This window comes from Thalassophryne amazonica, chromosome 20 (assembly GCF_902500255.1).
Source record: "Thalassophryne amazonica chromosome 20, fThaAma1.1, whole genome shotgun sequence".
NCBI lineage: Eukaryota > Metazoa > Chordata > Actinopteri > Batrachoidiformes > Batrachoididae > Thalassophryne > Thalassophryne amazonica.
Genome location: NC_047122.1, coordinates 61,129,113 through 61,156,167, shown reverse-complemented (window position 1 = coordinate 61,156,167; position 27,055 = coordinate 61,129,113). Strand labels below are relative to the sequence as shown.

Below are 27,055 nucleotides of genomic sequence, written 5' to 3'. Positions count from 1 at the left end.
ATCTGTAAAAAAAAAAAAAACCTAAGAGTCTGCAAAAAGAATCTGCACAACTTATCAGAAATGCAGTGGAAATTGTTTAAGGGCGCGGTCAAATTCTGGACATGTTCAAAACCTACACAGAGAGGAGTTGGTCAAATCGGGACATAGCAACAGTTAAATAAGGACATATTAATGGCTGCACTGGTGCTGAAATTCACTTAGGGTACCAAAATAACACTGCATGGAAAAATAAGCATAAAAATGTTCTGCTGGTCAGTATTAAGTTCATTTTATGTTGGGTACAAGTCCGGGCACCTATAACGTACCAATTTACTTTGGATATCTAGCACAGTTTCATAAATCAAGACAACTGGAATGTCTAATTTTGGGAAAATCACCCAAAATTGCATGTCACAATGGGGGATTTTCAAGTTGCGATAGAGCAGTGCCTACATGTATGTGTGATGACATCACAACTCTGTCTGGTTAAGGAGAAGCAGTTTCGTTCAACAGCAAGAACTGTCAAGAAACTTTCTTGTACGTGAATGCTTGAATAACAATGTCAGTCACATAAAGAAGTCAAATAAATAGTGAAAACATGTTCATTGCACCCAGGATGTTGGTATTTTTTGGTCGTTGAACTTTCCTAGCAACAAATGTAGAGCCCCAGTCACACAGCACTAACGAAGGACACCAAAGCCAAAACAAAACAAGAAATCTGGACTTATGTTGACTTTCAGAGACATTGTTTAACCAGCATCCAGCTTCGATCGGTCTTCCGCTCTGTGAGGCGTCATACTATCCGACCGGTCAGCCGCTCTGTGAGGCGTCATAACATCCAATCAGTTAGCCGCTCCGTGAGGCATCATAACATCCGACCAGTTAGCCAATCCATGAGGCGTCATAACATCTGACCGATCAGCCGCTCTGTGAGGCGTCATAACATCCGATCAGTTAGCCAGTCCGTAAGGCATCATAACAAGCTGTTGTTTCTAATGACACCAAACATGCGAACGAGAGGCTCCCTAACCGGACGTCTTGGTTTCAAGATGGCGGCACAATTGAAAATTGTCCATTGGCCACATCACATTTAATGCACACAACTGTCACTAAAATATGTCTGTTGTTGATTCAGAGACACTTTTTGTGTTTTTTATTTCTATGGGTTCCAGTGAATAACATACACATAAAATCATAAGTCTGGCAATAATTTCTTCATTAGTATATTCATGTGTACAAGTCAATCATATAAGTCACAGTTCAATGGTTGAGAAAACATATCATTTTGAAACAGCTGTTTCAAGGTCCAAATGTAGGTTTTTACTAATTCCATGCCGTCTATTTTACGCAGAATATTTATTGATTGCAGATGTAACAGAATTTTTAACCTTCATTTTGATACATTTCTGAGTGGCTGCATTATGACTGTCACGGATGTGAACTCTTTAACGGTTTTGTCACGTCCGTAGACCACCATTTCCAGATGATCTTCTTGATGTCTTTGTTGTTAAGTTGTCAGTATCAACAATGGTGCTGAACACAACGGTATTTATGAATTTCAGTCTAAGCATGCTTGGTGGTGGTTCTCCATCTTCCACTAAACTCACTAATTATTGTACGTCACGTCCGTAGACCAAACAGTACCTCAGTGCTCACAGTCTCCTAATCTATTATCATTGATTACTAATAATAGTAAACAACTTTTACGCCTGCCGTATCACTATATCACTCCATCTCATGCTTATCACTCCTGTTTTCTGGTGGGGTTTTTTGTTACTATTCTGCACTTCTTCTCTATATTTTCCAATGAAAATCCAATGTTGTGGATCAAATGATTTACAACAAAGTTCTGATGCATCAATTCAGTGTTAAGGTGACAAAAGGTTTTCTGTATGCTATTTACGCCTTACTTCAACATTGATGCACACTTATTCTTCATCATGTCTCCATATAAACCAGACTTGTTCTGTTGTGTGCGATGTCACGCTCATAGACGAGTAAATTTTACAAATATGTTCAATATTTTACCACGTTTTTAGGAAAAAAGATGAAATTCCATTATGTTTTCGCTGCTTTTGCCAGTTAACTAATTGTCTTGGCTACAATATTAAGGTATTTCCATAAGGCTAACTCATAATTAATTTTGAGGGGTAGGTGGCCACCCCTACAGCAGTGCCACCCTAAGCACCCTTAGGGTGGCACTGCTTAGGGCGAGCAGGAAGGATGGCACCCTAAGTCAGCACTCCATTTGACTTAGGGTGCCACCTTAGGTACCCTAAGCAAATTTCAGGCCATTGACATATTAATGACTTCACAGGAGTTTTTAATTAAACACAAGTAGATTAATAGGTGTCACTTCCAATCTGCCTCGGCTGCCAGTTTAAGTGTTTCATTGGCAGTTAAAGTATTTCTCCGCCTAACTCCTCCATAAATGGGGGGGGGGGGGGGGGTTACTTGGTGATTACCTTGGGTCTGTCCTGACCCAGAAATTAACTTTACACCCCCTGAATGAGAAGCAAGAGAGCAAATTATATACCAGCATGTCCCATTGGACTGATTGCCGCTAATTATTGGTTTTGCACTGAAAACGTTCTGGTTGAAGCCCTCAGTGACCCCTGAAGAGAGAACGCATGCAGTCATTGACTTAATGAGAGGTGATGCCTGACGTATTGTAAGTTATTGTGAGTTATTATTAATAGTCTGTATTACAGATGGAAGCACTGTTCACACATGAAAGAACAGCTGCTTTGAAAAATGTCTTTTGAAGTTAAATGAGATTCGGAGAAATATCAAAAATCTGGCACAATGTGGCCAAGGCAGCGTTTTATTCTTTCATCAATCCAGATTAAATTTTGCAAACACGTGATTTTGGACACGTACCAACAAGAGAAGGCTGTGAAGCACATATACTTTGTCTGTGTTCGCATTCCCAAGTGAATGTATCCACCCTATGAGCAAGAAAATTGGCTACAATGGGAAGGTAAGTTCATAGGAAGACACTTCAAGCAGACCGGACTTAGTCAGGTGACCATCTGCTATGGCCATACTAACAAGACAACACAAAAAGCACAACATTGTCAGAACATCCAATGACAGAAATGTTGGAGCTAAACACTAATAAGAGTCCACTGTTCATAGTGACAGAGTGCTGACAACAAGGAGGTGAAGGTTAGAGTCCCAGTGAAACAGACCACATTACTGAGTGAGTGAATGCATTGATGCTAGAACTAGAGGTGGGCGGATCGATCCTAATATCGATAATATCAATACCAATGCTGGTATTGATACTGAATGATCCTCGTGTAAAAAGATCGATACTCAAGCTTTTTTCTCTCCCGCACGCACTGACTGCAGATTCATTAAAGTCTACTCTCTGTCTGTAAGAGCAACGCTCTTTCTTTTTTAATTTATTCTTTCTTTATTTAATTTTCACTTAATGTTTTTATTTTGTTTAAACCCAGAAGTGCACTGAAGGGAGGAAATTCCTTATTCTTTGTATTATTTTCTTGTATTGTTCGACTTGAAAAAAAAAAGAAGAACAAGTTTGAAACTTTTTACAATATTTGTTGTGGTGTGTTAGCTTTTCTCTATTGTGGTTTATCAGCTCTCTAACCTCAGAAGATTGTTTTAATTTGCTTTAAGTTCTATATTTTTTACACTCTTTATTTAAGAAACAACATAGAGAAGTGCACTGAAGGGAAGAAATTCATTATTTTTTGTATTATTTTATTGTATTGTTTGACTTGGAAAAACAGAATAAGTATGAAAATGTTTACAGTATTTGTTGTGGTGTGTTAATTTTGTTGTATTGTGGTTTGTCAGCCCTCTAACTCAGGAGATTTTGTTTTAAGTTGTGTTGAGTGATATTTTTTAAACAAAAACGTTGATTGTGATTAAGTATTTTGTTGTTACATACAATGTTTGGCGAAATGCTCTCCTAGGTCTTTTAGATCCTTTGGATCTATGAAGCTTAATTATGAAAAAGTATCTGTATTGGCATCGATATCGGCGATACTGAGCCTGTATTTACTTGGTATTGGATCAATACCAAAATTCCCAGTATCGCCCACCTCTAGCTAGAACAGTCACTGAAGTAGGAGATTACTCATACCTCAGCCCAACACTGATGCATAGCCTCGCTCAAAGATGGCTAATCATTCATCAAAGCAAGTTCTTGACTTCAACAGATCCATTTATTCTTCATATCTCCTTATTCCAATTAAGTGTCATGTGGGAGCTGGAGCCAATCCCAATGATGATTGGGCGAGAGGCGGGGTACACTCTAGACAGGCTGCACATCCATCGCAGGGCCACATACAGGCAAACAAACACATCCATACCAGCTGCCAATTTAAAGCTTCCAGATCACCTGAAAGTCTTTGGACGTGGGAGGAAGTCAGGGCACCCGGAGGGAAGCCACATGAAGATGGGGAGAACATGCCACATAGAAAGATCCAGACAGGTAGCAAACCCAGGACCTTCTCATGATGAGGCAACAGTACTAACCACTAAGCCACATACAAGCATGAGTTCCACCCACACCTATTTGTGTAGGTACTGGAAGAATGAAGGAATTCACTCATGAGGATGCCCAGCTTAGATCCAATTACTAATATACATAATAATAATAATAATAATAATAATAATAATAAATGCCAGGGACAGTCCTGCATGAAATGAAAGCAATCAAATGATGAATGTGGATATGATGGATAGAAAAACTGTATTTCATTATGTGCCATGAAGAGTTGCGCTGCTCCAAATCATGCCAGAAAGCTTTCCTTTGAAAAATGAAGAAGTTGTTGCTGTCGATGAATGTCTGGCTTTGTGCCAGTTTGGAACAATTCATGGAATTGTTCCGTGCATCTTCAGCAGGGAAGGAAGGATCCGCTGTGCTCACTTCCCTGGTTCTCCACTTCCTCCCGCATCATCGTGACCAATAACCCCTGGCTACGATTGGTCCTTACCATGACGACCACTGCGCTCATATTGGTGATGTCTGTCTTTAACATGGTGAGCAGCAAATCAAAAATGATTGATATTTCGATTTGACACACATGAATGCATAATATGTACCAGGTCAACGTTTGTGCACTTTGTTCCTTCTTTGTGCTCAGTTCTTCTTAGAGGATGAAGTGCTGCCAACTCTTCCCATCAAGAACTTAACCAATGACAGCCTGTTGGACCCTCGTGGCTCTACGGTCTTTACAAAAGATAAGTTTTACCTGCCAGTAAGTACAACAAAAAGTGTTCAGTCACAAGGGCTGTAAAAACATGATAACACTTGAGTTGTGATTTTAACCCTTAGAGCCCCAATGACACTCTCCTGCATCCTCCTGGTGAACTTTTCATTCTAATTTCATTAATAGATCAGACGTTGAGACGTTAGGGTTGAGATGTTGTGTGAAATGTAAATAAAAACAGAATGCAATGATTTGCAAATCCTCTTCAACCTATATTCAACTGAATACACCATAAAGACAAGATATTTAATGTTCAAACTGATACACTTTTTTGTTTTGTGCAAATATTTGCTCATTTTGAAATGGATGCCTGCAACACATTTCAAAGAAGCTGGGTCAGAGGCAAGAAAAGACTGGGAAAGTTGATGAATGCTCAAAGAACACCTGTTTGGAACATTTCACAGGTGAACAGGTTAATTGGAAACAAGTGAGTGTCATGATTTGGTATAAAAGGAGCATCCCCAAAAGGCTCAGCTGTTCACAAGCAAAGATGGGGTGAGGATCATCACTTTGTGAACAACTGCGTGAAAAAAAATAGTCCAACTGTTTAAAAACAATGTTTCTCAATGTTCAATTGCAAGGAATTTAGGGATTCCATCATCTACAGTCCATAATATAATCAGAAGATTCAGAGAATCTGGAGAACTTTCTACACTTAAGCAGCAAGGCCAAAAACCAACATTGAATGCCCGTGACCTTTGATCCCTCAGGCGGCACTGCATTAAACCTTGACACAGATGCTCCTGCACATTTAGCAGCTTCCTGGTTGTTTTCACATTCCACATCTGTTTTATTATGTAAGTGATTTTATGTTTTTGTAGTGTTGTAGCAGTTCGGGTGATCACGTTGGGATCACCCATGTGTAAGTTGGTGGTCGTGTAGTGACCACGAGTGTGTTTATTGCAGCGTCGTTGTTGACGTGCGTGAGAGAATGAGTGTCCTTCATTCACACAGTTACAGACCTGTCATATGTACGGCAGACACACAAAGGAGACACGACATATCAGTATGCGAGACAGCATGTCATATGCATAGAGAACACGCTAGCAATTACAGGAAACAGCTTCATATGTGCGCAGAACAGAGAACAGACGATTGCTGGGCCCCTCATGGGGGTCCTGTCGGCAGATGTCGATTTGCATAACCCACAGGGACACTGACAGGAAGTTCTCAATGTACGCGTCTCGGCTCGTTAGCACATCTACAACAGGGAGCCAAGACAGGAGGATTTATTTGTATAGTTGTAAACAAAGACTTATGGGCAATTCTGTGGTAACGGAATTACAATCTGAGCTAATCTGTCGTGGTTAGATGCCATATGTCCAGAGTTTGCTGTTGTTGTAATTCCGTTACCATAGAATTGCCCTTTTGTCTGCGTAGTTTACACATTGCGCGCCTCAGCGTGTTAACACCTGTGGGACAGAGGGGACACGCTGTCTGCTGGGCGTGTTAACAGATCAGAGAGCAGACCGAGGACCTCCAGGTTACGGTGATGAAGGATCGCTACAGTGTCATATTTTCTTCCTAGCAACACAAATAGAAAAACTGTAATTGGGAGAGAAGTTGGAACCTAATCTGAAGTTCTCAGGTGGCTACTGCTGGTGTTAAAAAGAAAAAATAATCAAATTTGGCATAGGATAGTGTGGTTTACCAAAACAGAGAGTTTGACTCACTGTACAAACAACATTATGAATGCATTTAGTGAGTTAAAACTGCCATGACTTGATAAAAGGCTGATTTCTATACACATAAGACGAATATAAGCATTCACTTATTAGTGGAGGTATGAGACAGCTGGTCATCGGGATACTGACGTGCTGGAGATGCTCATAAACGGTCGACATACTGATAGTTGTGAGGTCAGACGCAGAGTGTGTGGAAGATCAAGTGCACCAATCACATCTGTTTGTTTTTTTCTGATTTCAAATTTCAAATTAAAGCTGTGCATCAATATCCAAAATAACTTTATAATGTGGTGAATGTAAATTCCTGTGGTGGTCCTGCCGTGCTGTACGTGTAGTATCACACCAACACAGCAATAAATAAGGATATGCATCTCTTCCTCAAAACACAATCTGATTCTTATCTACATACCTGGGCTATGATACAATTCAGTAGTGATACTTTTTACTGTGAAAGGAACTATCAGATAATAGCTACATCTGCAGTTAATACAAATTATCCAATTCAGGGTTTCAATCATGGAATCATCTTTTTATCACCTCACATAAATTTGTTTTCTAAATCCTGTGGACCTATAATCAAGCTGTATTTTGCAACGGTGAGTGTGTTGCGATGTTTGCGTTGTCAAATATAAATGTGTAGCATGTGTGTGTGTGTGTGTGTGTGTGTGTGTGTGTGTGTGTGTGTGTGTGTGTGTGTGTGTGTGTGTGTGTGTGTGTGTGTGTGTGCACCTGTAGCCTGTATGCCTCTGATAACATGTATGTAAACATCATGCAATATACATTATGATCTAATACCTGAAATACAGCACCAGTCCTACTGCAAGATGTTTGAGCTTGAGCAAAGTGCTGCGACGCAACTTCAACTTATGAACACACACAAACACACACACAATCCTTTCACAGTTTCGCAAGTTCCTATTGATCATCATATTTTTTGCATCTTTCTTCATCTAGTACTTCATCTACTGCTGCATACTTGGCCTGGTGTCCTGCTCTGTGTTTCTGAGGATCAACTACGAGCTGAAGATGGTGGTGATGCTGGTTGCCGTGGTGATATATAACATCATCATCCTCCAGACGCATGCCTCCCTGCTGGATAGTTTTAGTGAAGCACAGTATCGCACGGAGACCCTGGAAAGGTAACACACACACACACACACACACACACACACACGCACAAATTTCTCCTGTTTTGAATCTGTATTTCCATGCAAGGCCGGCGTTTTCTCTTTGAAACCTCACACTTCTCCTTTGACTCTGCAACGCACTTTACGCACTGTTTTGATGCATCTATAAAAATGAGTCTATAAAAATGATGAATGGGGTTCGACGGCACTCTCTGGGGACACGGGACAGCCGAGGAAGCAATGTCCTAAAAGAAAAAACCTGGATGAGCTGTAACCCCTGAAGAACAGGAGAACATGAGTGGCAGCAGGGGAGCTGCAGCAGTTTTTGTTGATGGAGCTGAATTTATTATTCATACTGACTGACAGCTGGAAGCTTGGTGCTGAAAAAAAAAAAAATATTATGCAAAAACTTTTCCGGATACCAAATTGGAGTGGTGAAAAATAAATAAATAAATAAAAATCAGTTTTTATCATGCAGTCTGGCTGTCTCACACAGCCACACAGTGATGTGACTGAAAAGCATCCCCATGTTTGGGAGAAGAGCACACCAGAGAAGGCAACGACCTCGACTCTGTGACTTTCAGATGACAAAATATCATCAACCTCTTAATGAGGTACGTGTGGAGGAGCATTAATGGACATTTTGTACTCAAGCAGCAGTGGCCACAGTGGCCACCAGCTCCAAGCTTTGGAGGTACTGATCTTCTCTGAAGTCAAGTCAAGCCTAGGAGCATGGGCTGGTGCCACGCTAAGTCCTCGATAACAACAACCTAGACAGACAACTGGTTCTTCCCCACTTCTCAAAGGTAAACATCTATCTTCTGCAGCCAGGTGAAATATGGGCATCCCCAGGTCTTCTTCTGTCATTGGGTTCTTCAACACTGAGGAACCTGCATGCTGGAGAAATGTCACATGTCCAAAATGTCAATGGTGATGCTCATCTGTAAGTGATACTCCTCATCTGAGTCTCCTTAAGTTACAGCTTGTTTGACACAGAGTCATTCCAGTGTTACCCGAGTATCCTTCAAAGAGACCAAAGACGTCCAGTTGTCACCATAGATCACTGGTTAGCATCCAAGTCTCACATCCATACAGTAGGACAGGAAGCAGGACTCTAAAGACTTGGACCTTCACTCTCTCACAAAGATACTGACATCGCCAAGCACTTCTGTCCAGCGACTTCATGTCTCCGTCTGCTCTTCAAAGGCATCCATTGATCTCAGAGGCCAGGAACCCACAGTCATCAATGTCTCTATAAATTCAGCACTTTTACTGCATGCAGATACACTTCTGATGGCAGAGTCCAGAAAGTGATTGAAAACTTGAATCTTATTCTTGGTCCAGGATAATTGCAAACCCAGGCACTCCCATTCCTTGCTCAGCTTCTGAAGTGCTGCAATCAGGGTGTTCCTTGATTCTGCAAAGATCGCAGGATCATCCACAAAGGCAAGATCAGTAAACATTTCCTCATTAACAAATATATCAAAACCACTGATTCACACAATGAACACCAGTATTCTGCCCCAGCTCTGCAAATTTCAGAGAATCAAGGTGATCTTGAAGCCATGGCCAAATTTAATCTTGGATATTGAGCAGACGGTAGGTAGTCTGCAAGACTACAACTGCAATGTCAAGGAAGCCACAACAGGTCTGTGGTTACAAGTCACAAACTGGGCATGGGACTGGGGTGACATCTGGCATCCTTAGAAGGAGCCGATCTGCTACAGCAGCCGACACTCCATCAGTAGATGGACCATTGGAGTTACCAGACCAAAAGTAGGTGGATCCACCCACTAAGGTCTGGTCCAGAGGTGGGACAACATCACTGTCAAGTCATTCTCAAGTCATGAATCTGCAAGTCCCAAGTCAAGTCTCAAGTCTGCTTGCAAACAATTTGTGGTCATTATGACTTGAGACTTGCTGATTCATGACTTGAGTGTGACTTGATGGTGACTTCGTGCCACCTCTTATCTGGGCACTTCCATATCTTGAAAGGCTGTTCTAGGTGTCCATCCATGTGAGTCACCTCAGGTACCTGGGCACTGCTATACCGCAGCAGTTGCCACTCTCCAAAGACCAATCCCCTTGGTGCTTTCCCGTGGTTTAGTTTCTTCTAGAACTGAGGCTCTGAACAGCTTTCTCCCAACTCCTTCATAACACGTGTTGCCCTCTGATGGAAGGCAGCAGTAGAAATACTCCCACAGAGTACAGCAACAAGAGTTCTTTTTGGGGTTGAGCTTTGTGAATTGTATGAGACTGATAACAGGAGCAAAAAATGAGTAAAACACAACTGCATTAAATTTCTTACTATTAAAAGTAGATAAAAGGAATGAACTACTTTTTTCAGGGATGATTTGGGACTTTTGTACGTTGTTATAGTGTAGATTTTATTTTTGGTATTTTTTTCTTGTTTTGTGCTTTAATTCTTGAGAAATCCTGATATAAATACTTATTATTGTTACTATTAATGAATGCATGTATACGATGTAGGACATCCCAAACTAGTAAATAAACAAACAAAGCGTGACTTATACTAGGGGAAATACCCTAAATATGAACAATATGTTTGCATGATGATAAAATGAAGCCATCTGTTCTCCCTCTGCAGACCAGGTGTCCTGAAGGACCTGAAGACCATGGGCTCTGTGTCTCTCTTCATCTTCTTCATCACTTTGCTGGTATTAGCGAGGCAGGTCAGTAACCGCTGAATGTTTCAAATATGTTCTTAAACTTAGCACGGGTCATGCACTGCAAAGGAATTCATCCTATGAGTCTATCTGATGGGGCTGTGCCCCAGTTATTCATCTCACAGTCTTTTTTGAAGGTCCTTTTAGGGACATCCTTAAATCTCTTCTTAGGAGCACCAATGCTTCTGGTTCCTGTAGAAAGATGACCAAAAAGAAACTGTTTAGGTAGGCAATGTGCATCCATTCTAGCCATATGACCATACTATCGTGATCTATTCTGTTACAACATAGTCTCAATTCTTGCCACAGAGCACCAGTCAAGAACCTGAGCATTGGTTATGAGATCACACCACTTGATATTTATGATTGTACGTAAATATCTTCGGTGAAATTTCTACTCTACAAGTGTTTTACTTGATATCTGTACATAATCCAACTTTCAGAACCATACAGGGGGATACTTACTAGACACTTTTGTTTTGTCTTATAGCCGGGTTAGATTGAACAAATTGCCATCATAACGGTAATCTAATTTAACTCCATGTTTTCTCAGTTGATGCTCTGCTAATTGCAAGACAGCACCCATGTAAAGAGCAGACAATGAGGGGGCTAGTACACTGCCTCGTTTGACTCGCACTTTCACAGGAAATGGTTCCACTTTGTTAGTCTTACCCCGGTTCTTATTGTAATACTGTCCCTTACAAAGTACAAAGTTAAACTATTTCTCAGATTACATTTATTCAAAATCACGGTGGAAAAACAGGCCTGGATTCTGGAGAACTTCTCTCTCGCAGGAGATCCACCTGTCCAGAACGCCGAACAAAGAAACTGAAATAGTTTTTATAAAACGCAATATGGGCGTCACAAAAGGTGGACCTTATTTTGCAAATCCTTCTCTTACTGGACTTACATGGACTCCCAAAATTTCCTGTATATTTGTATTGTCAAGTGTGTCGGTAGCATGGCCCAAGCAGAGGGTCACCCCTTTGAGTCTGGTCTGCTTGAGGTTTCTTCCTCAGATCATCCTAGGGAGTTTTTCCTTACCACTGTCGCCTGTGTGCTTGTTCTGGGGGTTGGTAAGGTTAAACCTTACTTGTGTGAAGCACCTTGATGCAGCTGTGTTGTGATTTGGTGCTATATCAATGAAGTAAATTAAAATTAAAAATAAATTAAATTAAATTACTGGTCTCTCGTGGGCACAGAGGGAGGTCCTGACCCCTGCCCAAACTTTTTGTGAAGACGAAACCCATGATAACTTGATTTTCTTTGTTCTAAGCGCTAAAACCAGTCAAATCCAGTTCCACAAGCATGTTTAAGCAGATAACAGACTCATTGTAAAAATATAGGATGCTTTAAGTAAAGTGTTTACTTACTATCAAAACAAAATGGTATATAAATGCACAGATATATCTAACATCTTGCTGCATTCTTATCATTAAGCAAGCGGGTCAGCATGATCAATCTGGACAGCCATACTTCCTTCAGATCACCAATATGGTTTCTCTTTTGACTGAATCAAAAGTCTTACATAGGTTGAAGAAGGCTGTGTATAAAATGGCTCTAATCCCTAAATGGTTATGAAAGTCCACACTACAGGCAGATGTTGATTGTTTCATTTCACCTCCATTGTGGTGGCGTAAAGAGGCAAAACTGCAAAAACTAAAAAATGTCAGTATTCAACTACTTATAGATCTATGTGATAGGGGTTTATTATAAATAGAGAACATTCTGTTTTATTTTAACACACTTCTGTACTAGCTTCAGAGGCATCAGCCCAACCAGTCGTCTCCATCCTGTGGCTATATGAGAGCTAAACTTGGTTGGCACAGATCTGAGAGAGGGTGTGACGTCTTATTTTGGAGTAACATCCATCAGCGCTGACCCTAAAGCAGATGCTCTGCACATCCAGAGTCCCCTTAGAGCATCTGTAGCCAAAACTGGATCACCCTTGAGAACCACAATCAAAGTTTTTCTGTTTTTATTCTGGGTCAGCGTCACCAGGAGGGAGGGGAGCTGTGTTTTGAAAAAAAAAAAAAAAAAAGAAAAAAAAAAATATATATATATTTATATATATAGACTCATAACAACAAATGACAAAAAACAAAAAACAAACACAGACCATATAGATTAATCAGCAAACTAAGATATAGTTGAGTGCAAACTGGGCCAAGCACTTCAGAGGAGTAGTGGAACAAATAAACATTTCTCAAATTATGGTATTTTATATAACGGTTGAATGGATCCTTGTCATTTGATTGGTGGGTTGTATGTCACGTGACATGGATTATTCATAGTATTTGCCATTGTGTTTTCTTTGACTGTGCAATAGTTCTTTTTTAGCGTGTAATTTTGATGCTATATGAAATTTGCTATTGCACGCCCCGACCACTGCACGCTCACACTACCAACGGCAGCGTTTAGCTAAAGATAGCAGCGTTTGTTTTGCTGATGGACGAGAATTTAAAGGAGCCAAATGTAAGTCCCTTTTCTGTTGTTTATAAATTAATAAAATATCAAATGACAAGGATCTATGTTAGGTGTTATATAAAACAAATAATGAATGTTTTTTCATTCTTTCAATGGAACGAATATTTCGCCTCGTTGAATGGTCCATTCCATCTTTCACCTCATAAAATATTCGTACTTAATACGTAATTAAGTATTCATACTTAATTCATCTTAATTTCTGATGTGTACTATTATTACGGTGAACAAGTAATAATTGTGGATTAATTGCGGTTTGTCTGTGCTATGTGAGTGTGCAAATCTCGTTGTTGTCATGACAATGATAAATAAAGCTATCTATCTATCTGTCTACCATTGAACACATAAACATTAATTATTTGTATTATATAGTATAGTATTATAGTAGATGATGATCATGATGATGGTGCCTGAACCATCAGCTGAGGTGGTCATCTCACTAGGGAGGTCTTCAAGGCACGTTCAAAAGGAAGGAGGCCCAAGACATGTTGGAGAGATTATAGTTCCCACCTGGCTTGGGAGCGCCTTGGGGGTCCCTCGGGAAGAGTGACAGGACTAGGCTGAAGATATGGAAGTGTGGGATGAGTTGCTTGTGCTGCTGCCACTGTAGTGCAACAGATAGCAGAATATTTACATAAGAATCTTTCAATTGGTGGTACAAGCACCAAAAGTGGCACAAATACTCCTTAGACATTAGTCTTCTGAAAAAGCAGACTACCCACTTTATTTTTCAGTTGGCAAGCCAATGCTCATTCATACCCTCGTTATCTTGTTTCTAAACAGCATGTGGAATGAGCTTCCCTTCTCCTGACCTACTTTCTAACTCCGGTACCCTTTTTAGTCTCCTACACCAGACTTTTCTCCTCAGCAACAGCGGTCTGTGTGCACTCGTGAACAATGCCAAGCACACATTCTCTGTGTAACACAAATGGAGCACAGTGACTGTCCTAAGAGGCCTGAAAGCTCATCTTCATCCTGGTTAAGCCTCGGGCTAGCAGCAGTGCGGCTTCCCAGCGCAGGCCGCTGCAGGAATCTACTAAATTGGCACCACACGTCAGTCTCACGGGAACGCTATTCAGCGTGCGTATGTGTATGTGTCTACGCATATGCATTTTGTCTAATAACCACAGGTGGAGCACATCTCACAGCAGAGTGCTCCCACGCACATCTACACTCAGCCTGTAGGGGGCAGCCCACACGTGGTTTAGGGGCTCCTGGTATACTGTGTATGATCAGAGTGATGGTGTGTTCAGGGGATGCATCATAAACACACACAGACCATTCTGACCCCTGTAGATGAGACTCACTGACATGTTTTGAGGTGTTTAAATCGCCCTCAAGCATAAAAAAGAAGCAGTGGCTATTTTTTATGCAAAACAATGCTGTTGTCTGGAATTTGCTCGAGTTTGGCGACGAGAGCACAGCGCACTGCACCGCTTCACTGCCGTGTTATTGACTCTAAGAATTGTCTATGAATACAAAGTGCACTCTTTAGTTTCGGCTTGTTACATTTCCTGGAAAATCTATACACGCTCCATTTGGTGGCAATGATTAGACCCGAATACAAACAGCCCATCTCTGAGATACCCTCTTATATTTTGGACAAATAATTCCTGAGACCCATCTAGTTTCTTGCTGTGTAATTTTCTCTGCTCTCATTTAAGACGTCTGTTCTTGCAGAGTATAAGTGACACAGATCTTCTTCTCTTTACTCTGTGTCCTCCTGTAAAAGAATGAATATTACTGCAGGTTGGACTTTCTGTGGAGGGACAAGTTCAAGAGGGAGTGCGAGGAGATTGAAACTATGGAGAACCTCAACCGAGTTCTGCTGGAGAATGTTTTACCTGCCCATGTTGCAGAGCACTTCCTAGGCCGCCACTGGAAGAACGAGGTGAATTCCTGTGAAAACGGTGTGATTTTAAATTTATGCCACTTTGTGGATTTCATGTTTTTTTTAATGTGTATTAACCAGTGTTGCCACAGTTACTTTGAAAAAGTAATCCAATTACTGATTACTCCTTGAAAAAGTAAAAATAAAAGTACTAGTTACTTTTTTAGTTACTTTCTCCAGCTGCCGACAACTCTCTGCCACCTCAACATGACAATGATACTTGTTTTGCCAAAACTCACTTTATAGTCACCCTTTCTTGACTTCAGTGAAAATAAATACTTGTTTTATAAAAAGTAAAATAAAGACCTCTTTCTTGACCTCATATTTAACTGCTGACAGCACTGTAACAGTAAAACTTGCAATTTCGAACCTACATTGTTTATAAATGTAACTATTAAATTCATTCTAACATTTTTCTAACATTTAAATTCTCTCTAAAAATTTTACTTGTCAAAATTATTATTATTATAAGTAGTATTAGTAGTTGTAGTAAAAAAAAAGGCTTCAAAACTGGACCTTTAATCTAGGGGTGTTGTGGGGGGGACATCCTTGCCCCACACCCCCATTCCATCTGGATTCGCCCCTGCTTTGGCGTTTGAGCACAAAGAATGGATAACATTTATTTATGCAGAAAACATGACCAGATTTATAGGTAAGAAAGTTTTATTGCGTTTTCACATCATGTGGTCCTCAGAAAGAGAGTCTAGGTGCATTTGAGTGGAAAATAGTGTTAGTTGTTGACGCATTGCGAGGATCAGCTGTTTTTAGTGAGCAAATACCGAGCGGCTCAGCTCAGAATTCTAAATAAAGGAGGAAAAAAAAAACATAAAAATGTCTTTGTAAAGCTCAGTGCAGGTGTGCTGTTGTCACCGCACTTTAAGAAGTGAAGACGAGTCGTAACTGGACAGTTCAGTCGAACCCCGACCCCCTGCCCACGGACCAAGTTTAATGCTGCTATCGACCCACAATGCAAAAATACGTAATAGTAACGCACAGTGACTTTGAGAAGTAACTTTAATCTGATTACTGATTTGGAAAAATTAACGCGTTATATTACTCGTTGCTAAAAAAGTGGTTAGATTAGAGTAATGCATTACTAAGTAACACGTTACCGGCATCACTGGTATTAACTATACACAGTATGTACAGTGTGTAAAACTTTCTTTGGAAAAAAAAGTAGTGGGGGGGGGGGGAGTCGTCATGAGCATCAAATTTTTAAGCTGTAAACATTTTTTTCACTATTTCAAATATATATTTTAAATGATATTATGAAGGGTTTATATTCTATATGTTTGTAACTAGCTGATATGAGTCACCACATGTGGTAAAAAGAGCATACACTAACACAATGGGATTTACACAGGTTTATAATGTATATAGGTCAAGTATTGATGTGTTTGTTGTGACTGATTGGTTTGGTAAGGAAAGCAACCAGTTGATATAGAAAAAAAAATGTAATTAATATTGTGTCCAGTAAATTGAATGGAACATAAAACGTCTTTATCAAACCCAATCACACTCAAATTTGAACACTTATGAGATACACTCATTTGTGATGTCTGGTTCAAAGTTAGTGGAAATCACACTAATTTTGTTTAAGTTATCATGAGCACATGGACTCAGTGGGTGTGTCTCACAAAGAAAACTTGTCCAGATCTGAAATTCTGACACATCAGGGTCATTTCATGCCTACATTTTCTTTACAGCGGGGCAGTTTTTACATGCGCTGTCACAGAATTATGGGACTTGAGGATGTTTAAAATTTAAATGTGACAGATGGTGGGGCGAGGGGGCGATTTTGCATAATATGACCCTTTTAGAGATACAAATCAACTAATTACAAACATTTTCAAATTAAAAATAGAAAACAACAGCACTTGCTGCCTGGTTCGTGATAACACAAACACAGAGTAGCCAATGAGCACTCAGTAATGTAATAACAACAATATAATAATAATAATTACATGCAAGTTGATTGTCTTATGAATTGCAGGAGAATCCCAAAAACAAATTATGTCTTTTTAAAGGGAAAACTGCTCACACGTTGTATTTTTAATTAATGAATATTAGATATTTTACAAGTTTTGGGCCCATTCAGTATGTGAAATGGCTGTACACAGTAATATATTATAAACGGAATATTTCTGAAATGTGTCACTTTACATTGAGACACTGTTGATATTGACAGTGATCATATTGTGCAAAATTGTTTTTTTTTTTATCAAACTTGAAAAGTTAAATATTGTTGATGGTTCAGGTTAAACATCCTCAAAGACTTAAAATTCTGTTTGTACATGGCAAGAACACAAACACATGACTCCTCAAAGACTTCTTTTGTTTGTTTGTTTGTAAGAACTAAACAGAACTAACAGTTTGTTTTTTATTCATTATTCATATTTTTTGTTGCAAGCTTTGATATTTGCTTTCCCCATAGAACGTCATGTTAAAAATTCTCAAATTTAGGGCAGAAATAAACATATTTACACCATAGTACAAAATAAATAAGTAAATTAAAAAAAAAAAAAAACGGTTTTGGTCTCTACAGCTGTTTTTCCTTTATGGCAACTGTATAGTTGGCAGCTGACCGCTAACAGGGTGCTAGCTCTTTCCTAGCATCTTAAGTACACAGTCCCACAGCAGTTTGTGATGGCATCACGTTAAGTGATCTAATCTATTAGACCACGATACCCTCACAAAATGTAGTAGATTTTTGTGATGATATCACAACCACAAACTATCGTGAGACTGGGCTGTTCTACAGATCCACCGTGGGGCAATAGTGAGGCTTAGACTGCCTCATCACGAAAATCTACTCCATTTCATGATCGGATCACAATCTAATTCTGTAATGCACATCCAAAATAATATGTCTTGCCGTGCAGTTATTTCTAATAACAGGGTGCACAAGAAGTCCGTACTCCAGTATTTTCAGTGATTGAAATTTTAGTATTATTTAACTTGTATGTTAGCACAATTAGCACTAAATAGCAGGTAAATAGCTAAATAGCTGAGGAGCCAATGGTGCGAAGCTAACATCTGTGGGATTATGACTGAACGCCTCTAAGTCAGAATCCTGCCTAGACGAAGCGATACCGAAGCGCTGTGGATTTTCGGTTGGCCCCTGATAGCTGGGCCTTCCCCCCGGGGGGGGGCCCGGTGAGCAGAGCCGCTCGTGACTGGACTGGGGCGCGGCCGGATATGCGGCCGCCCCTCTCCTCCCACGCAACTCATGTTTGTGGAGAACCTGGTCTCGATAGCTAGGTAATGTTAGCTACACTGATAGCACCATGGTTTTTGTAGGCCGTAGCTTTTAATACCCACAGCCAAGCTGCCCGTTATTCAAAGCCAGGGTCAAGTTCACTAAAAGACACGTTAGATAATCATGTTAGCTAATCCTAGTAACTACGAGAAAGATGGACGTGTTTGGGTTTCATTCATCCCACGCCAGGTCACGCTGGTTTTCCCCACACCCCTCCTCTTCTTATGAATTGACCGACAGTTGGGCGAAATCAAATACTGCAAATATGGTGACATCTCGTCCCGTTTGTGTTTCTCAGTACTACTTCCTCAATATTTTCTCCGCACTCTCTCTCTTTTTACATACTTGAACTGATGGAGCTGACTTTCTATTTCTCTCCTTTCCCAGTGTTATTGTGCGTTTTCCCCTCAGCTCTGCGTCGTGACTCTTCCTGCTGGATTTGTCCCGTGATGTCTTCTTTAACCGTTTTCCGGCTGCAGTGGCCATTTGTCCTCACAGAGATGATTAAAGTCGGCGTTGTGTGCTTTTGAAGCCGCTGATCACTAGTGTGTTCTGAACCACTGATTGATCAGTACGACACATCCCGCTGTTACTGTCTGCTCTCTCACTCTCAGGACCTATATCACCAGTCGTACGAGTCGGTGTGCGTGATGTTCGCCTCCATCCCGGACTTCAAAGAGTTCTACACTGAGTCTGATGTTAATAAGGAAGGACTGGAGTGCCTCCGTCTCCTCAACGAGATCATAGCAGACTTTGATGAGGTAAACTGCTTTCATAAACCCCGTCTGACAGTTCGACTTCCTTTCAGGCAAGAAAAATATTTTCTGTTTACGTCTTTAAAGAAGGAAACGCGGCCTGTCTGTGCCAGCGTGGAGGAGAAGCGGACATATTTTCGCTGAACTTGGTTGATATCTGGTGTTACTTCCTCTGCTCGTCGTGCGATTGCATCACGTGTTGTGTTCTCGTCTTTTCCCAGCTGCTGTCCAAGCCGAAATTCAGCGGCGTGGAGAAGATAAAGACCATCGGGAGCACGTACATGGCTGCAACCGGACTCAACGTGACCCCTGGACCAGAGTGCGCACAGGCACGCTGTTGTTTTTACACACTTCACGTGACACCATGAGTAGAAATACACGTGCGTTGCATTTGACGTAACAGTACGCTTCGATTGTCTACAAAAATGTGATGAAATTGACTTCATGTTGAAATCTACTTATTATAAAGTACAGTACCTTTATTTCTGTGGTATATTGAAAAGATTCCATGGCAAATGTAGTGAGTTTGCACCATGAGATCTTACAACGTAGAGGAAGTGTGGTTCTGTATGTGCAAGGTTCAAAGGTTATATTAGACCATGTGACTGCGTGTAAAACATTCATCTTCCCGCCCACTAAATTTTGGCAAGCCAAGTAAAATTCTTGTGACTGTATTGACACAGTAGGCCTTCCCCGGTGGCCTATGATGACTGAATGTGCCGGTCGCTACCTTTGTGCCTTAATTTCACATAATTTCTTTCATTTCACCCAGAACTTGAGGTCTACCATATTCTTAGGGTTCCATGATGCCGATGTGCCCATGTAATCCACATGGGTCCAAATCCAGTGGTGGGCACAGTTCAGCTAATCAGCAAATTAGTTAGCTGATGCTAACTTTTTTGTAAGTGGATTAGCATTTCAGCTAGCTTTGACAACCATCAGCAAACCAGTTAGTTTTGACTAAATTTAAGAGAAACTTAAATCAGCTAACTAGTTTAAAGGCTTTGTTCCTGTTGGAGATTATAATAAGTGAAATTCACATGTTACGCGAAGACAACAAGCATCACCTTGAGGAACAGATTAAGCCAGAGTAAATACAATAATTACATTATTAAAATTATTTTCCTTGTGTATTTTTATTTAATATTTCATTCATTCATCTTCCACCGGGACCTTATCCGGGATCGGGTCAAGTGGACAACAGCTCCAGTAGGTAACCCGAAAATTCCCTTTCCCCCGGGCCACATTTACTACCTTTGTCTGGAGGATCCTGATGGGTTCCCAGGCCAGTGTGGAGATATAATCTCTCCACCTAGTTCTGGGTCTTCCCCAGGGTCTCCTCCCAGCTGGATGTGCCTGGAACACCTCCCAAAGGAGGCGCCGAGGAGACATCCTTACCAGATGCCTGAACCACCTCAGCTGGCTCCTTTCAACGCGAAGGATTGGCATGAGGAGGAGGACTGGCCGGTGTTCGTTTAGCACTGCTGCCTCAAAGGAAGAAGGTCCCATGTTTGCTTCAGATTTGTGGCCTTTCTGTGTGGAGTTTGCATGTTTTCCTCATGTTTCTGTGGGTTCTCTCCAGGTGCTCCGGCTTCCTCCCACCTCCAAAGACATGTAGGCTAGATGAACTGGTGACTCTAAATTGACCGTAGGTGTGTGTGAGAGTGTAAATGTGTTTGTCTATATGTGTCAGCCCTGTGACAGACTGGTGTCCTGTTCAGGGTGCATCCTCCCCAATGACTGCTGGGACAGGCTGAGAGAAATTGTTGTCTTTCCATCTGTCCTTCTGCCTATCCGTCCATAAGTCTGGATGGCAAAACCTTCCGCATCCTAAAACTCAAGAACTGTAAAACTTTAGAAATCCAAATTTTTATACAAAAATACTTGGAGGTCAAAGTTTGTGACATTTAGAAGTGCCTTTTTTAACTGAACTTTGGTTTTAAGTAGGAAGTGGAGTTGGTGGTTGCAAAGAAAACCTGCACCCTCTTGGCCCTTTCTGGAATCAGTTTGACGCCCATGACCTAAGGTGATGACTAGATGTATTTGGTACTTGGTCTCTTTGGTGGATCCTTCAGTACTCCTGGAAGACTTTATCTCAAATGAACAGTTACTTATGGAGACTCAGATGGGGTGTCCTACTTGCATTCTGAGGGAACATAAGCTCCAACATTTTGGCCATGTGGTGCATTTGTCTGTGCATGATCCAGCGTACAGGTTGAGGAACCCCAGTAGCAGAAGAAAGTCCAAGAGGGTGCAACATTTTACCTAGCTGCAGCAAATACACGTTTCTGTAGTGATGCAAAGGACGAGTGCATTACATTATTGTGTCCCTCTGTGTGCCTCCCTCAGGAACATGACAGACAGTACATGCACATCGGCACCATGGTGGAGTTCGCGTTTGCTCTCGTGGGAAAGCTTGACATCATCAATAAACACTCCTTCAATGATTTCAGACTCAGAATAGGTGAGGACCTTTCTTTTCATCACCTTTTCAAATGGAATTATTATCTTCTTTGTGGAATCAGAAATGATATTTAATCACATGCAAGCATTTGAAAGAACTGGTCCTCTGATTTGTTGTTTCTGTGAGTAGGGATAAACCACGGGCCAGTGATTGCGGGTGTTATTGGGGCCCAGAAACCGCAATATGACATCTGGGGAAACAGCGTGAACGTGGCCAGTAGAATGGAGACCACAGGAGTACTTGGAAAAATCCAGGTGGGCCTGTTCGTCTTCCTGTAGCACATATTTTAATCCGATCAAATTCCCTAACTGTGTTTCCGTACAGGTCACTGAGGAGACGAGTCGTATTTTATCAGGTCTGGGGTACTCGTGTTCCTGCCGAGGCATCATCAACGTGAAGGGCAAAGGAAAGCTCAAGACCTACTTTGTTCACACAGAGATGAGTCGATCTCTGTCACAAGGGACCGTGATGCCTTGAACGCACCACACCGCTGAACAAACACACTCTCCCTCAGAATGTGATTAGTCACGCTGCTTTCTAACTGTATCCCATCACCAGAAGCCAGCAGAGCCGCTTTTGTGCCGAGTGCAGTGCCGAGGTGCACGCACCCACTTTACTCCTTCAGCGCTGCTCTTTAGAGGCTTCTCACATCTCAAGCATCACAAGCACTTTGTACGAAGGAGTCTCTGAAGAAGCGGAGGTCTGCTGAATAAGTGAAGCTTTTGAAGGCTGTAGTCACTCATCTGTACAATAACGGCGGTGTGCTGCTACAAGTGCATCACGTTACACTTGAGCAAACGGAACTGCCTGCCGAGGTGTTTTTCATGTGACTGGTTGGCACCAGGAGACAATTTTGTTCCCTTTTAATCTAAATGGATGTTAGAATAGTTAATTGTCATGTAGAGGAATTTGCGAGTGTGGTTGGTCGTTTGCCAAAACCTGCAAATTATAGTTTTTGCTTTGGAGCATCGTTTCTAACAGTAAGTCGCCTCAGACACAACATTCCAGAGGAAACTAGAGCTTTTTTTTAATAATCCATTTGAAATCAATAGAAATGTGTGGAAAACATTCGCTGTCCATCATTTTGGTATTCATTAAATTTTTTTTACATATTGAACTCCTCGGTGTTTGTGTCTTTGTTGTGTCTTTGCAAATGCAGCACATTATCCATCCTGATGTCACGCCAAATTTGTGACGACATCACAACAAGTTATTTAATCTATTAGTTCATCTAACCATAACCCTAAAGCCCCCCCCCCCCACCCCAGGTCACCCCAAATTTCACAAAAATGTAATGCTTACCACTAGTTACTCCACAGCCTGAGTAGCTTTCTACCTGTTACTGCTAACGATGACATCAGTGGATATTAAGTCCCTTTGGCTGCGCTCTTGTTTGCACTCGGGGTCGCCACAGCAAATCCAAGGTGGATCTGCATGTTGAATTGGCGCAACTTTTTACGCCGGATGCCCTTTCAATTCAATTTCAATTTTATTTATATAGCGCCAATGTTATGTGCAGACGCGGGTTGAGGAGCGGACCTGCGTCTGACTGAACCCAGCGCTAAATAACCAGAAAGCGGTTCCAAAAACAAAACATTTATTTCCCTTTCGTGCAATAATTGTGTACAACATAAAAGTGCGTTTGTCTGGCGGAGTGAAGGACGGCGCGCTCTCCAGCGCCCAAAGGGATCTAAGCCCGGCGCTTCTGGACTCAAGTTCACCGCCAAACACCCCCCAGGTGGACACGACAAACTGACTCTGTGAAGGATAGAAGAGGTGAGGTAAGTCAACAGCTACAACTAATATCCTTCAAAAGGAACACACTATCAGCAACACATTCAGGTCTGAATTTAAGCTTTATGTAAATGAGCAGCTTCTCACAACAGGTGGAGGATCATCAGTCCGCACGCCACGGCTGTGAGAAGCGAGCTGTACAATTCTCATCAATGCTCAAATATACTGCGCAACAAAATACCAAATTACTATTAACACTTATTCAGACAATCAATCACCTCTGATGTGTGCTGACAGCATGTGTCCCTCACCCGTCCTCCATCACAGGCACGATGTGTCAAACCCAGGCGCGGTCCTCAGCGTCTCACAAACAAACGTCACAAGGTCGAGTTCCCGGCAATTCTGCTTGAATCACTCATGGCTTAAATGCAGAACGCCATCTCATTATCTGCTTCAGCTGAAAGTCTTTAAGTCTGCACGTGAGCATCATCCACAGGTGCTGTGAGTCATTAGGCCTGCACGTGGACATCCTCCTCAAGTGCAGCCAATAATGTTGATGAGGGTGAAGGACTCTTCTGCCAGCACCATCTCCACAGACAAAAACCAGTTTGCATACCACCTGGAGAGCAAAGAAAAGAAAACAACACAAAAACATCCTGCCCCAAGGCGCCTTACGAGGTCTGTCAAAGTATAGGTCTTTTTTATTTTTTTCAAAAACTATATGGATTTCATTCATATGTTTTTACCGGTTTTTGCCGCGGTGCGGTGGCACAGGAAAAACACCTCCGTGTTGATAACCATTTGTAAAATCCAGGCAGCTTTTGATGGCTTTCAGTGGAGTGAGTATATGAGAAATTAACAGCTGGACATGTTCCAACTTGTCCTTAAGGCTTCCAACAGAGGTGTTTTTCCTGTGGTGGAGCATCGCAGCGGCTGCGAGCCGACGCTGCAATCCGCCCACACGTCTTTCATTAAAAAAATCTCCTTTAACAGTGGAATATCCGGATAAAATGCTGAAAACGACTTCTTCTGAAACTTCTCTGTTCTCTCACGACGTCCTGGATCAATAGAGCCTGAAATGTGGAGGTTTTCAGCTTGAAACAGGCTGACGATGGCGCCTGAGAGCGCTGCACAACGTTTCGCTCCGTGGGAAGTCCTTAAAGCGACAGTATCAACTCAAAATCTCTCATCAGCTGTTAAAATTTTCACCGAAAACCAGCTTAATTTTTCGAACCGTGTCCACTTCGATGTGCCTCACAGGTTTACAAAAAATTTTGATCAAACAAAGCGCCAGTCTCTCAGCAACTTCTCAGACAAAGGAATTCCGACGAGGGGCTGGATGACTCCTCCCACAAGGAGTGCTCACAGGCGAATGACATCACCGACAGGCGTGGAAAAACTCACGCATGCGCACGAGTGTTCAAGCATGTCTGACGTAAAAACATATGAATGAAATCCATATAGTTTTTGAAAAAATAAAAAGGACCTATACTTTATTGACAGCCCTCGTATATTGTAAGGCAAGGCCATACAATAATTACGGAAAAACCCCAACGGTCAAAACGACCCCCTGTGAGCAAGCACTTGGCAACAGTGGGAAGGAAAAACTCCCTTTTAACAGGAAGAAACCTCCAGCAGAACCAGGCTCAGGGAGAGGCAATCTTCTGCTGGGACTGGTTGGGGCTGAGGGAGAGAACCAGGAAAAAGACATGCTGTGGAGGGGAGCAGAGATCAATCACTAATGATTAAATGCAGAGTGGTGCATACAGAGCAAAAAGAGAAAGAAACACTCAGTGCATCATGGGAACCCCCCAGCAGTCTATGTCTATAGCAGCCTAACTAAGGGATGGTTCAGGGTCACCTGATCCAGCCCTAACTATAAGCTTTAGCAAAAAGGAAAGTTTTAAGCCTAATCTTAAAAGTAGAGAGGGTGTCTGTCTCCCTGATCTGAATTGGGAGCTGGTTCCACAGGAGAGGAGCCTGAAAGCTGAAGGCTCTGCCTCCCATTCTACTCTTACAAACCCTAGGAACTACAAGTAAGCCTGCAGTCTGAGACCGAAGCGCTCTTTTGGGGTGATATGGTACTATGAGGTCCATAAGATAAGATGGGACCTGATTATTCAAAACCTTATAAGTAAGAAGAAGAACTTTAAATTCTATTCTAGAATTAACAGGAAGCTAATGAAGAGAGGCCAATATGGGTGAGATATGCTCTCTCCTTCTAGTCCCTGTTAGCACTCTAGCTGCAGCATTTTGAATTAACTGAAGGCTTTTCAGGGAACTTTTAGGACAACCTGATAATAATGACTTACAATAGTCCAGCCTAGAGGAAATAAATGCATGAATTAGTTTTTCAGCATCACTCTGAAACAAGACCTTTCTAATTTTAGAGATATTGCGCAAATGCAAAAAAGCAGTCCTACATATTTGTTTAATATGCACATTGAATGACATATCCTGATCAAAAATGACTCTAAGATTTCTCACAGTATTACTAGAGGTCAGGGTAATGCCATCCAGAGTAAGGATCTGGTTAGACACCATGTTTCTAAGATTTGTGGGGCCAAGTATACTCAACAAAAATATAAACGCAACACTTTTGGTTTTGCTCCCATTTTGTATGAGATGAACTCAAAGATCTAAAACTTTTTCCACATACACAATATCACCATTTCCCTCAAATATTGTTCACAAACCAGTCTAAATCTGTGATAGTGAGCACTTCTCCTTTGCTGAGATAATCCATCCCACCTCACAGGTGTGCCATATCAAGATGCTGATTAGACACCATGATTAATGCACAGGTGTGCCTTAGACTGCCCACAATAAAAGGCCACTCTGAAAGGTGCAGTTTTGTTTTATTGGAGGGGGGGGATACTAGTCAGTATCTGGTGTGACCACCATTTGCCTCATGCAGTGCAACACATCTCCTTCGCATAGAGTTGATCAGGTTGTCAATTGTGGCCTGTGGAATGTTGGTCCACTCCTCTTCAATGGCTGTGTGAAGTTGCTGGATATTGGCAGGAACTGGTACACGCTGTCGTATACGTCGGTCCAGAGCATCCCAAACATGCTCTATGGGTGACATGTCCGGTGAGTATGCCGGCCATGCAAGAACTGGGACATTTTCAGCTTCCAAGAATTGTGTACAGATCCTTGCAACATGGGGCCGTGCATTATCCTGCTGCAACATGAGGTGATGTTCTTGGGTGTATGGCACAACAATGGGCCTCAGGATCTTGTCACGGTATCTCTGTGCATTCAAAATGCCATCAATAAAATGCACCTGTGTTCTTCATACATAACAGATGCCTGCCCATACCATAACCCCACCGCCACCATGGGCCACTCAATCCACAACACTGACATCAGAAAACCGCTCACCCACACGACGCCACACACGCTGTCTGCCATCTGCCCTGAACAGTGTGAACCGGGATTCATCCGTGAAGAGAACACCTCTCCAACATGCCAAACGCCAGCGAATGTGAGCATTTGCCCACTCAAGTCGGTTACAACGACGAACTAGAGTCAGGTCGAGACCCCGATGAGGATGACAAGCATGCAGATGAGCTTCCCTGAGACGGTTTCTGACAGTTTGTGCAGAAATTCTTTGGTTATGCAAACCGATTGTTTCAGCAGCTGTACGAGTGGCTGGTCTCAGATGATCTTGGAGGTGAACATGCTGCATGTGGAGGTCCTGGGCTGATGTGGTTACACGTGGTCTGTGGTTGTGAGGCTGGTTGG

At 41.7% G+C, this 27,055-nt stretch overlaps 1 protein-coding gene across 3 annotated transcripts in view; it reads left to right on the top strand.

Moving 5' to 3' along the window:
* Positions 1-22,687, top strand: part of adcy2b (adenylate cyclase 2b (brain)) — a 103,044-nt gene extending 80,357 nt beyond the window's left edge. Inside the window, exons 16-25 of one of the 3 annotated variants that reach the window (XM_034161034.1) lie at positions 4,855-4,992; positions 5,097-5,210; positions 7,862-8,046; positions 10,643-10,727; positions 14,938-15,096; positions 18,970-19,116; positions 19,332-19,439; positions 21,460-21,574; positions 21,704-21,828; positions 21,899-22,687. In XM_034161034.1, coding sequence (XP_034016925.1) covers positions 4,855-4,992; positions 5,097-5,210; positions 7,862-8,046; positions 10,643-10,727; positions 14,938-15,096; positions 18,970-19,116; positions 19,332-19,439; positions 21,460-21,574; positions 21,704-21,828; positions 21,899-22,051 — 1,329 coding nt within the window. In that variant the 3' untranslated portion in view covers positions 22,052-22,687. Of the gene's footprint in view, positions 1-4,851; positions 4,993-5,096; positions 5,211-7,861; positions 8,047-10,642; positions 10,728-14,937; positions 15,097-18,969; positions 19,117-19,331; positions 19,440-21,459; positions 21,575-21,703; positions 21,829-21,898 lie in introns of those variants that run through there. The other 2 variants (XM_034161033.1, XM_034161035.1) reach the window with 2 other exon arrangements.
* Positions 22,688-27,055: the final 4,368 nt, after the last annotated feature.